At 44.7% G+C, this 13,070-nt stretch overlaps 1 protein-coding gene, 1 long non-coding RNA gene and 1 pseudogene across 2 annotated transcripts; 1 reads left to right on the top strand and 2 right to left on the bottom strand.

Annotated features, from left to right (window-relative positions):
* Positions 1-5,219: 5,219 nt before the first annotated feature.
* On the bottom strand, positions 5,220-8,777 carry LOC135564325 (uncharacterized). Its single transcript, XR_010460927.1, has 3 exons — positions 8,695-8,777; positions 8,206-8,268; positions 5,220-5,243 (listed from the first exon to the last, which is right to left on the bottom strand). It is a non-coding gene; the product is annotated as an uncharacterized LOC135564325 (long non-coding RNA).
* Positions 8,778-9,519: 742 nt separating this feature from the next.
* LOC115108328 (cyclin-dependent kinases regulatory subunit 1-like) lies at positions 9,520-11,274 on the top strand. The gene is made up of 3 exons (XM_029632520.2): positions 9,520-9,754; positions 10,199-10,326; positions 10,674-11,274. Exons 1-3 carry the CDS (start codon positions 9,696-9,698, stop codon positions 10,715-10,717), a joined length of 231 nt encoding a protein of 76 aa, XP_029488380.1. The 5' UTR covers positions 9,520-9,695; the 3' UTR covers positions 10,718-11,274.
* Positions 11,097-12,673, bottom strand: LOC115108327 (ciliary microtubule associated protein 1A-like; annotated as a pseudogene).
* Between the last annotated feature and the right edge of the window lie 397 nt (positions 12,674-13,070).

Here is a 13,070-nt window from a genome sequence, read left to right as displayed (position 1 = left end):
ATTTTGGTTAGGTCAGGTTGTGACCAGGGTGGGCACTCTAGTTTTTGTTGTCTAGGGTTTTTGTATGTCTAGGGGGTTTTGTATGTCTAGGGGTTTTTGTATGTCTATGTTGGCCAGATATGGTTCCCAATCAGAGACAGCTGTTTATCATTGTCTCTGATTGGGGATCATATTTAGGTAGCCATTTTCCTCATTTGTGTTGTGGGATCATGTCTATGTTTAGTTGCCTGTCAGCACCAGTTTGTATAGCTTCACGTTTCGTTTGTTGTTTTTGTTCATTCATTAAAAAGAGAATGTACGCCTACCACGCTGCGCCTTGGTCCGATCCTTATGACGAACGTGACACTAAAGGAATAATAATTTAGCAAATTGTTTGGCACAGCACCGAAGTCAATAAGGAAAAAGCAATAATGAATGTGCACCTGTCAATAATAAAGTAGCTGAAATTAACTTATTTTCTAACTAGCATATGTAAAATTGTAAGGAATGAATCAATACATTTTTGCTATAGAATATGAAAACAATTCATATTCAGATTGACTATATAGACCCTTTCCCAGTACACGACACACTGACGTCAAGCACAGATGCGCGCGACTTTCGGCGGCAGTGAGAAAGCCATCGCCATCCGTGCCCATTCAAGTATTACCTCTAAACAAAATTACTTTTTTGGGGTTCTCATAATATGCTTACAATGATGTTTTGATTCTTGCTTGAATAGTCGCTAAGATTATATTTGGTTGTGTTCTTTGCAAAACACCTCTTTTGGATGCAGCGGTTGTTAGCTAAAATGCTAACACTCATTGCCAAAGAGACATTTTACTGGTTGAAGTTGAAGTGTTTTGTAAGTATAATGCAGTTGATTTGCAATGATGACACAAACATTATATTAAGCAGGACATTCACACGATGTAACGGTTTTCTAATGGTGAAGGAGAGTCGGACCAAACTGCAGCGTGTAGATTTCGATCCATGTTTAATAAAACAACATAACACGAATCAAAACACATGCACTACAAAACAATAAACGTAATGAAAACCGAAACAGCCTAAACTGGTGTAAACTAACACATAATCAGGACATCAAGACACTAAGGACAACTAAGGACAATCACCCACAATACAACCAAAGAATATGGCTGCCTAAATATGGTTCCCAATCAGAGACAACGATAACCACCTGCCTCTGATTGAGAACCACTCCAGACAGCCATAGACTTTCCTAGAACACCCTACTAAGCTACAATCCCACTAACATACACACCAAAACCCCCAGACAAAACACACCACAATACAAAAACTCCATGCCACACCCTGGCCTGACCCAATACATGAAGAAAAACACAAAATACATAGACCAGGGCGTGACAGAACCCCCGCCCCCTAAGGTGCGGACTCCCGAACGCACCTCAAAAAAAATAGAGAGGGTCCGGGTGGGCGTCTGTCCATGGTGGCAGTTCCGGCGCGGGACGTGGACCCCACTCAATAAATGTCTTAGTCCCCTCTCCTCGCGTCCCTGGATAGTCCACCCTTGCCGCCGACCATGGCCTAGTAGTCCTCACCCAGAACCCCACTGGACTGAGGAGCAGATCGGGACTGAAGGACAGCTCGGGACTGAGGCAGCTCGGGAGTGAGAGAAAGCTCGGGAGTGAGAGAAAGCTCGGGAGTGAGAGAAAGCTCGGGAGTGAGAGAAAGCTCGGGAGTGAGAGGAAGCTCGGGAGTGAGAGGAAGCTCGGGAGTGAGAGGAAGCTCAGGCAGGTAGATAGATCTACCAGATCCTGGCTGGCTGGTGGTCTCAGCAGATCCTGGCTGACTGGCGGATCCTGGCCGACTGGCGCCTCTGGCGGATCCTGGCCGACTGGCGCCTCTGGCGGATCCTGGCCGACTGGCGCCTCTGGCGGATCCTGGCCGACTGGCGCCTCTGGCGGATCCTGGCCGACTGGCGCCTCTGGCGGATCCTGGCCGACTGGCGCCTCTGGCGGATCCTGGCCGACTGGCGCTCTGGCGGATCCTGGCCGACTGGCGCCTCTGGCGGATCCTGGCCGACTGGCGCCTCTGGCGGATCCTGGCCGACTGGCGCCTCTGGCGGATCCTGGCCGACTGGCAGATCTGGAAGAGTCTGACCGACTGGCAGATCTGGAAGAGTCTGGCTGACTGGCAGATCTGGACAGACTGGCGGCGCTGGGCAGACTGGCGGCGCTGGGCAGACTGGGAGCACTGGCGGCGCTGGGCAGACTGACGGCGCTGGGCAGACTGGTGGCGCTGGGCAGACTGGGAGCGCTGGCGGCGCTGGGCAGACTGGTGGCGCTGGCGGCGCTGGGCAGACTGGCGGCGCTGGGCAGACTGGCGGCGCTGGGCAGACTGGCGGCGCTGGGCAGACTGGCGGCGCTGGGCAGACTGGCGGCGCTGGGCAGACTGGCGGCACTGGGCAGACTGGGAGCACTGGGCAGACTGGGAGCACTGGCGGCGCTGGGCAGACTGGGAGCACTGGCGGCGCTGGGCAGACTGGCGGCGCTGGGCAGACTGGCGGCGCTGGGCAGACTGGCGGCGCTGGGCAGACTGGCGGCGCTGGGCAGACTGGCGGCGCTGGGCAGACTGGAGACTCCGGCAGCACAGGAGAAGAGAAAGGCTCCGACAGCGCTAAACAGGCGGAAAACTCCGGCAGCGCAGGAGAGGAGACAGGCTCTGGCTGCGCTAAACAGGCGGGAGACTCCGGCAGCGCAGGAGAGGAGACAGGCTCTGGCTGCGCTGAACAGGCGAGGCGCACTGAAGGCCTGGTGCGTGGTGCTGGAACCGGTGGTACTGGATCGAGGACACGCACAGGAAGCCTGGTGCGGGGAGCTGCTACCGGAGGACTGGGGTGTGGAGGTGGTACTGGATAGACCGGACCGTGCAGGCGCACTGGAGCTCTTGAGCACCGAGCCTGCCCAACCTTACCTGGTTGAAAACTCTCGGTTGCCCTGCCAGTACGGCGAGGTGGAATAGCCCGCACTGGACTATGTAGGCGAACCGGAGACACTGATCGCAAGGCTGGTGCCATGTACACCGGCCCAAGGAAACGCACTGGGGACCAGATGCGAAGAGCCGGCTTCATGGCATTTGGCTCGACGCTCAATCTAGCCCGGCCGATACGTGGAGCTGGAATATACCGCACCGGGCTATGCACCCGCACTGGGGACACCGTGCGCACCACTGCATAACACGGTGCCTGCCCGGTCTCTCTAGCCCCCCGGTAAGCACAGGGAGTTTGCGCAGGTCTCCTACCCTGCGTAGCCATACTCCCTGTAAGCCCCCCCCCAATAATTTTTTGGGGCTGATTCCCGGGCTTCCATCCACGTCGCCGTGCTGCCTCCTCATACCAGCGCCTCTCCGCTTTTGCCGCTTCTAGTTCCTCCTTGGAGCGGCGATATTCTCCAGGCTTCCATCCGCTCTGCCGTGCTAGCTCCTCATAATGCCGCCTCTGCTTTTGCTGCCTCCAGCTCGGCTTTGGGGCGACAATAATCTCCAGGCTGATCCCAGGGTCCTTTACCGTCCAGTTCCTCCTCCCATGTCCATTTCTCCAGGTGGTGCAGCCTCTCCCACTGCAGCTGCTCCTGCCTGTTGACACGCTGCTTGGTCCTTTGGTGGTGGGTGATTCTGTAACGGTTTTCTAATGGTGAAGGAGAGTCGGACCAAACTGCAGCGTGTAGATTTCGATCCATGTTTAATAAAACAACATAACACGAATCAAAACACATGCACTACAAAACAATAAACGTAATGAAAACCGAAACAGCCTAAACTGGTGTAAACTAACACATAATCAGGACACTAAGGACAACTAAGGACAATCACCCACAATACAACCAAAGAATATGGCTGCCTAAATATGGTTCCCAATCAGAGACAACGATAACCACCTGCCTCTGATTGAGAACCACTCCAGACAGCCATAGACTTTCCTAGAACACCCTACTAAGCTACAATCCCACTAACATACACACCAAAACCCCCAGACAAAACACACCACAATACAAAAACTCCATGCCACACCCTGGCCTGACCCAATACATGAAGAAAAACACAAAATACATAGACCAGGGCGTGACACACGAGCCTTAAAATCCAATTATAATACAAAAGTAGTATGAAAAGCTTTTCTTTGCTGGCGTTCTATATGAACTCCCCTTGTTCTGACCCCAACTTGCGCACGTCGCCCTCGTGCTGCAATGTTTGCAAACATAGAAAGGGGTCTATGAGTTCAAATCATTCGGTGTGATGGGGAAATATGGCCACGGCATGTGACTCATGTCCAATAATGGTAGAATGTAACATCCAATGTCCAAATGCACACATATTGATTGCACTTGTCATGAAACAAGCAAAAACGAACAAAGCTAACAATAAAGTTCTACTGAGAATTACTCCCAATAACAATCCCAGCCCGTCCCATCTGTGTGACCTCTCTCCCCATGTCTCCCCCATGTCCCCCCCCTTTCCCACCCCTCTCTGAAGAGATCTATCCACAGTCTTCTAAAAGCTGCCTACTGGAGGAGATCAGACCTTTTAGCTCCCCACTCTAAACTCTTTGTCACTTTCGTTGGAATGAATATCGAACCAAGGTGCAGGGTATGTTGAGTTCCACATAATTTAACAAAGAAAGTGAAACTTAGCAAAGACAAAAACAAATAAACAATAAACTAATAACGAACCGTGACTACAGAGAATGCTACGTGCACTAACTCAAAACAATATCCCATAACCCACAGGTGGAAAAAAATGCTACTTAAGTATGATCTTAAGGGGACTTAATATTAATAGAGTGAAATACAATAATTTGGGGGCCTCCCGGGTGGCGCAGTGGTTAAGGGCGCTGTACCGCAGCGCCAGCTGTGCCATCAGAGGCTCTGGGTTCGTGCCCAGGCTCTGTCGTTACCGGCCGCGACCGGGAGGTCCGTGGGGCGACGCACAATTGGCCTAGCGTCGTCCGGGTTAGTTAGGGAGGGCTTGGCCGGTAGGGATATCTTTGTCTCATTGTGCACCAGAGACTCCTGTGGCGGGCTGGGCGCAGTGCACGCTAACCAAGGTTGCCAGGTGCAGAGTGTTTCCTCCGACACATTGGTGCAGCTGGCTTCCGGGTTGGATGCGTGCTGTGTTAAGAAGCAGTGGGGCTTGGTTGGGTTGTGTATCGGAGGACGCATGACTTTCAACCTTCGTCTTTCCTGAGCCCGTACGGGAGTTGTAGTGATGAGACAAGATAGTAGCTACTAAAAACAATTGGATACCACGAAGTTGGGGAGAAGAAAAAAATATATTAAAAAAATATACATATACAATAATTTAAATCTGAAGCCATTCTGCACTGGAACACTGCACTACTAAGCTCAAGTGATACAGTGCCTTCAGAAAGTATTCATACCCCTTGACGTATTCTACATTTTGTTATGTTACAGCCTGAAGTCAAAATGCTTTAAATATATGTTTTTTCTTACCCATCTACACGCAATACCAGGCCAGGTCGAAATTGTAAATGAGTACTTGTTCTCAACTTGCCTACCTGGTTAAATAAAGGTGAAAATAATACCCCATAATGACAAAGTGAAATTATGTTTTTAGAAATGTTTGCACATTTATTGAAAATGAAATACAGAAATATCTCACTCACTTAAGTATTCACACCCCTGAGTCTATACTTTGTAGAAGCACCTTTGGCAGTGATTACAGCTGCGAGTCTTTTGAGGTAAGTCTCTAAGAGCTTTCCACACCTGGATTGTGCAACATTTGCCCATTATTTAAAAAAGGTATCAAACTCTGTCAAATTGGTTGTTGATCATTGCTAGACAAAAATTGTCAAGGCTTGCAATAGATTTTCAAGTAGAATTAGGTCAAAGCTGTAACTCAGCCACTCAGGAACATTCACTGTCTTCTTGGTAAGCAACTCCAGTGTAGGTTTGGCCTTGTGTTTTAGGTTATTGTTCAGCTGAAAGGTGAATTAATCTCCCAGTGTCTGATGGAAAGCAGACTGAACCAGGTTTTCCTTTAGGATTTTGCCTGTCCTTAGCTCCATTCCGTTTCTTTTTTACCCTGTAAAACTCCCCAGTCCTCAACGATTACAAGCATACCCATAACATGATGTAGCCACCACTATGCTTAAAAATATTAAGAGTGGTAATTCAGTCATGTGTTGTATTGGATTTGCCCCAACCATAAAACTTTGTATTCAGGGCAAAAAGTTAATTGCTTTGCCACATTTTTTGAAATATTACTTTAGTGCATTACTGCAAACAGGATGTTTTAAAGTCACCATTGCCGCATGGTGAAATCCCTGTGCAGTTTCCTTCTTCTCCGGCAACTGGATTAGAAAGAATGCCTGTATCTTTGTAGTGACTGGATGTATTGATACACCATCCAAATTGTAAGTAATAACTCAAAGGGATATTCAATGTCTGCTTCTTAAAAAACCTTTACCCATCTACCAATAAATGACCTTCTTTGCGAGGCATTGGAAAATCTCCCTGGTCTTTGTGGTTGAATCTGTGTTCGTAATGCACTGCTTGATTAAGGGACCTTACAGATAATTGTATGTGTGGGGTACAGAGATGAGGTAGTAATTCAAAAAACATGTTAAACTCTATTATTGCACACAGAGTGTTTGGACTTCCGCCGAAGTTGGTCGAAGTCACCGGCTTCCTAGCTACTGCCGATCCACTTTTCATTTTCCATATGTTTTGTCTTTGTTTCACACACCTGTTGTCAATCCCACAATCACTTGTTCATTATTTAACCCTCTGTTCCCCACATGGTTTTTGTGAGTGTTTGTTTATTTGTATTTTCGGTCTGTCATGGTGTACGTGTGTTCATTACTTTGTATATTTGACTTTTTGAGTAAAGTACATTTGATTACTCATATCTGCTGTCCTGCACTTGACTTTCTACATCAGATACACCTAGGACCTATTACACAGAGTGAGTCCATGCAACTTATTAGTCTAAACATTTTGAAAAAACATATTTCCACTTTGACATTATGGGGTATTGTGTGTTTTTAATTTTTTTTTTTACCTTTATTTAACTAGGCAAGTCAGTTAAGAACAAATTCTTATTTTCAATGACAGCCCAGGAACAGCCTGTTCAGGGGCAGAACGACAGATTTGTACCTTTTCAGCTCAGGGGTTTGAACTTGCAACCTTCCGGTTGCTAGTCCACCGCTCTAAACACTAGGCTACCCTGACATGTGTAGGCCAGTAACAAACAAAAAACTACATTCATGCACATTTAAATTCAGGCTGTAGTACAACAAAATGTGGAAAAATGCAAGGGGTGTGAATACTTTCTGAAGGTGCTGTAGATTAGAAAGCCAGTGGGTCTAATATAAACTTTGTACATTTTGAATTAACAGGCTTTTTCAAGAATAATTAGAATGGCCAACATACTCACAGCACACTGTGCAGGGCCCGAGTTAGATATCTATTCATGCAATTATTCCACAGTGACCTACATTACAGTACACAAACAACAACTAACGCTTTAAGGTTAGGCTTTGTAGCCAATCATGTGATTTTTTAAATAAAAAACGTTTTTTTTTAAACCTTTATTTAGGAGAGCATGTTAACATGGATGACCAAATAATTAACTGAATCACCTATTATCTAAGTAGAGGGAAATCAACCAACTAAAACATGCCACCCACTCATCCCAGGCAGAGCAGAACTCCAGGGCTAGCTGCTTATACTGTAATACGCTGTAAAAAAAAAGGTTCATTTGAGCTTAAATTGGATAAAGCCATCAAAACAACCTGGTGACTTCCTCCAACAACCCAAACTTTGAGATGAAAGACAAACATTTTGTTTTGCCCCACAATATATCATCTTAGTCCGCAGTAGTTCCTCAGAGGGCATAGTCTTGTTTACTGCTCATGACATGGAGACATGGTTCAAAATAATTCAAATATGTCACTATTTGAAAAAGCAACACTGGGAACATTTGATTACAATTCAAACGGTCACATACATATGTCAAAAAAAGTCTTGGTTCATTTGCAAAGGCCAACATTTGCGGAGGTGGAAGGTGAAAAGGCTTAGCGCACTATAAAATTGATTGTGCAAGGCAAAAATTAAACGCACTAGATTTAAAGAGTGTGTACGCTCAGAGATAAAATAGCAAAGAAATACAATACACTGTACATGCAGTAAACACAGGAATTATGAGAGGCAGCAATAGACTTACCTATATCTCAGACATTTGGAGAGCAGAGTGAAGATGCCCTGACTTGAACAATAACCCAGAAACCTAAAACCCAAAACCAATAAAGGAAGTTCAGAGTATGTGAGAGAGCATAACGGCTTGATGAGCATAAGACCCTTCTGCAAGTCATAGACTGAATGAACAAACTCGCAATGGCAACAAGCCACAGTTAACACAAGTTCCACACAAAAACACATACACACATGCCAACTCCTCGACAACCAATTACATCACTTGATTGTTTGTGGCATAAGATAATTGAGAGGTTACTGATAAACCAAATGTCATCAATATGTAGGATGTGACTGATGACTAATAGGAAGAGAAGCATCAGACCATACTACTAACTAGGTCTACCACTTCCATGATAAGTGGGAGTGCATGCGAATGCATCTGTATCTGTAACACTTACAGTGTGTTTGGAAATGCAACTAATTTGTTTGCACTGCAATACAAGGAGCTAATATTCACCTGGTCTTCAGCGTGCTGTAACACTGCAATCAGCAGTGGAATAAGGCAGGCTGTGCATGCACTATGTCTCATTAGCAACCATTACAGAGCCCAGAGAGAGATGTGATAACAACGTGCAAACACACTCTCTGAGAACTCAGGCTGTTTCTATGTAACTAATTCACAAGGGAAACTATCATACATGGGGCCTGTGGAAACAGCTGGGTTTCCAAAGTCACAAATCCGCCACTTTTAAAATAGCCCAGGTTTAAACCTGTTGTTACATTGCAGTTATAAAGAAGATAATGTCTTTGTATGTTTATGTATACTATCTACAATTATTATTATTGTATAGGCGATGAATTTCAAATAGATTATAAAAGCACAGAAGTAAAATGACAGTATTTGTTTATACAACACTCTAACCCTCAAAGGTCACAGGAACAAATGTGGTTCCTTTGACATTTAAGTGTTATTTAGCAACTCAAAATAAACACTGATGGCTAGCTACATTACGTACACCACATGAAGAAGTGCTTATGACTTTATGAAAGAGTGTGACTGGTGTTATCAGTGGAAAAACTAGGATTCCTTTAGGCAACATTTATGATTGAATATTCATGACATGATTGTAGTACTAAAGAAGCACGCTAAATGGACATGGACTCTATTTCTATAACTTAGGTGGCTAGTGTGTCATTCTTTCGATTAACAAATCAAAACGAAAAATTCATTATTTCACAGGAAACATTTTTACAAACAACTCTTACAAACAAATCTAACGTTACAACTGTCAACTTCAGAAGATGGTGTCGGGGCGGGGCACCTCGTTCGTCGTTTTGATCCGCGCGCCTTCACCAATCCGGGCCGAGAGAGGGACGGTTTGAGTTCAAAATTTGCTGATAGACTTTGGATGACAACTTGCGCCCATTCCAAGCTAGTTAGCTAAGCTTATTGACACCCTAATGAAAATACGAAAACGAACCCAGAAGATTGTGTAATATATTTCTGTTTGATTAAACATGTCGAAGAAAGAAATTTACTACTCTGACAAGTACACAGATGAAGCATTCGAGTACAGGTAGGTTGACGTTGTAGCTAGCGTAGCAGCTAACATGCTTGCTTTATATGCTAGCGCAGGCAAGTGTATCGTTACACAACCCCCAGGTTGATTAGCTAGCTAGCCAACGTTGGCTGTTGCCAACTTCCTAGCTAGCTTTAGCCGAGAAACGGCCATAATATTTTATTTGGCTAAAATAATAATGATACTTAGCTTCTGCTATTAAATTGATATTTGTTTGCTTTTAACTGAAGGCTGTATTCATGTGTTTATTTTGCAGCGAGTAACGTTAACCATCAGGTGACTTGGTTAACGTTCGCTAATAATATCAGCTGGTGGTGCCACATGTCCAAAGTTATTTGGGCTACTGCACTGGTACTAAAGTTACATGTAAATCACAGAGGCCTTTCTATTTAGCTAGTAACTAAATTAATTGGTTGAACTCAATGTCCCTTTCCTACACAGGCATGTTATGCTCCCGAAACAGTTATCCAAGCTGGTGCCCACCTCTCATTTGATGACAGAAGATGAATGGAGGGGTCTGGGGGTGCAGCAGAGCCAGGGCTGGATCCACTACATGATCCACAAGCCAGGTGAGCTATTGACTGATGTTTCATAGAGCAACATCTCAGCATTACTTAATGTTATTTGTTTAATTATGTCACAAGTCTTCTCATGACTGTTTATGAACAGATTAATCAGGAATTCTTGCTTTTCTGACATCCTCTTTAATACAGTTGAAATGTACTAGCCATATTGTATTGCCTATTACATGACTCTGACACAATCCATTGACCTCTTTTCTCCAATCTTATGTTGTCATGATCACATCCATACAGTTGTAAAGCCATTGTTCTGCCATCTGCATATTTGAAAATAACATAGCTATCTCTGGTAGCTTGAAGTGAGTACTGAATAACTTTACTTGTTTTACTTCTAGAGCCGCATATATTGCTTTTCCGAAGACCTCTTCCAAAGGATTGAGTGGAAATCATCTTCCACGTCCCGGAAAACCGCCTCAGTTGAATTGTATGGTCTTTGTTGACTAAACAAGATGTACATCTCTCCATGTGTTTTGGTGTATAGAATAGACCGTTTATTTTCAGTTTTTTTAAACTCCTCAAAATATTGGCGGTATGATCGAGGTAGCCCAAGGAGAGTGGAAGGCAGAATGCTCGGCCCTGACTAAGAGATGGTGAGCAGTTCTGCTTTGATAAGTGGCAACATGAAGATGGAATTTCTCTCATGAGACTTTACCGAGCTTGAATATCATTTGGTACACTTTTATTGATGTTTACTTGTCAATATATGTTGTATTAATGAGCATAGTGGTCAAATGTAGTTATTTTTTTCTTGAACGTGGAACATTTTATTCAAAGAAGAAATGTTTTTATTTTATTTGTTTTTCTCTGTGTGTGTGTGTGTGTGTGTGTGTGTGTGTATTATCAGACAGTATACGTTTTGACTGACTAGAGTCACATTTCTGTTCATTCTAAATAGCACTGTTGCTGGATAGTACGTAAATACAATATATTTCTTTACTTTCTGTGTGGAAGTTTGTATATGTTCTTTTCTGTATCTAAACATCCTTATTTAATATTTTATAATAAGCCAGCACGGCAGTAGAAATGGTTCTCATTTGTCACCTCATCGAGTTGTTTGTTTTGCAGATAAATCCAACCTTGGTTAGGCCTAGTCCCATATGATGGAGGAACATGGTAGTATAGTCAGCTACATTGACCACCAGTGGGGTGACAAACTCTGTGTCTGATGCCCAGAGAGAATGCTGGGGCTTGTGGACAATCACCTTCTCAGGGTTACGAGTTCCAGGGCCAGGCTTTAGAGTGGCATCGTTGGGGAAGCCATGGCGACCTAGCATGGAGAAAGCTGGTTGCCTGGGCAGGTAGACACTTGGATCTGTACTGTTGTATCTACCAGGGCCTGGGGTCTTGGACATGTCCTCTGAGGACCCCCTGGCAAGCTTGGTGGGGACCTGGGGGCCCATGAGAGCAGGAAGACGGTGCTTTTTAGGCGCTGAGTTGCTGCTACAGTAGCGAGTGTGGCAGCACATGGTATAGGATGGGGGTCTGCGCTGGATGTTGCATGGAGGAGCATTCTCAGGGCTATATGCCGCTAGTCCAGAAGTATGGAAAAGCCCTGCTGGTGGAAACGGCTGCAGTTAGCTTTGGCTTTCTAAAAACAAGCAACATTTTGAAATGGAATGCAATAGGTTCATTTAGATTATGCATATTTGTGAAGTACGTTCATGAAGTTTAGATCTAACAGCAGAAGGCAAGGCTTGAGCTGTCACATCCAGCTGTATCTTGTTGCCCTACTTCTGTACGTGGCATATAAACTGCCACACTCAACAAGGTCCTTATGTAATTAACACCTCTATCAGGAAAAATCAACATTTTCACATATCCAATAAATAGCGCCCTGAGACTGCAGTCCTCTAGGAGGATGCTTTGGGTCTTTGTCAAATAAAAACATGGTTATACTTGATTTATTACAATGTTATAAGGCGCATTAAAATGTGGAATCAGCTCTGAATTAAAAGTATATTTACCTGAAGTTAGTGGGAACTTACTTGATTATCCTCTCACTTTGCCCAGCGTGGAGTATGCAGTGTTGCCGTCCCTGCCGAAACAGGTGGTTTTTGCATCAATGTAATACTGAGGCTGTCGTCAACACCTTACACTACACAAACAAACAAGAGAAACAATCAAATAACTAGCTGACATAGAATACTGTAGTAAGTTTGCCAGTACCCTAAGGACAGTCACATTTGGCTGATAAGTAGTATACTGTCCTGTTGTAGGCTGGTTCACAGCTTGAAAAGTCTTTGGGGTGTCTCCCCTTAGTGGATTTACATTGGCATTACAACGTTCAATATTCCCTTTCATGAGCAACTACTTGGGGTAGTTTTCCATAGACCATTTAGGACTCTTGAATAGAGTAGCATGTCATGTTTAAAGCTTGGGATCTCTTTTGTGACCTCTAGTACTCGCAATTGTTGCTTATCCTGCCGTGGAAGGAGTAAGCAGGGCTGGTTGGCTTGGTGAAGTCATGGCTGATGAAAGCAACGGTCAGTGACGGAGCATAATGCCCAGATCCTGGCCCTGTGGGATAGATATTTTACACAATAGGTTGAGGACCTGTGTCTGCGTGCACACACCAGTTTAAATATGAACACAAAGGATTGTCTATTTCACACGTTACATGATATCTGGTGTAGGGACGAATACGCTGCAAAGGTTACCACGAAGACGTGCCTGAGGATATAAACCACATATTTGCATCTGGTTGGTGCAAATTAGGCATGCTACAGTAGGTC

This window comes from Oncorhynchus nerka, linkage group LG24 (assembly GCF_034236695.1).
Source record: "Oncorhynchus nerka isolate Pitt River linkage group LG24, Oner_Uvic_2.0, whole genome shotgun sequence".
NCBI lineage: Eukaryota > Metazoa > Chordata > Actinopteri > Salmoniformes > Salmonidae > Oncorhynchus > Oncorhynchus nerka.
Note: the sequence above shows the minus strand (reverse complement) of the source record. Positions and strands in the feature narration are given on the sequence as shown.

Coding starts and splice junctions, on each gene's coding strand:
- LOC115108328 (XM_029632520.2), top strand. CDS start 9,696: ATGTCGAAGAAAGAAATTTACTACTCTGACAAGTACACAGATGAAGCA. Junction 9,755..10,198: donor GATGAAGCATTCGAGTACAG/GTAGGTTGACGT, acceptor TTTCCTACACAG/GCATGTTATGCTCCCGAAAC. Junction 10,327..10,673: donor CTACATGATCCACAAGCCAG/GTGAGCTATTGA, acceptor TTTTACTTCTAG/AGCCGCATATATTGCTTTTC.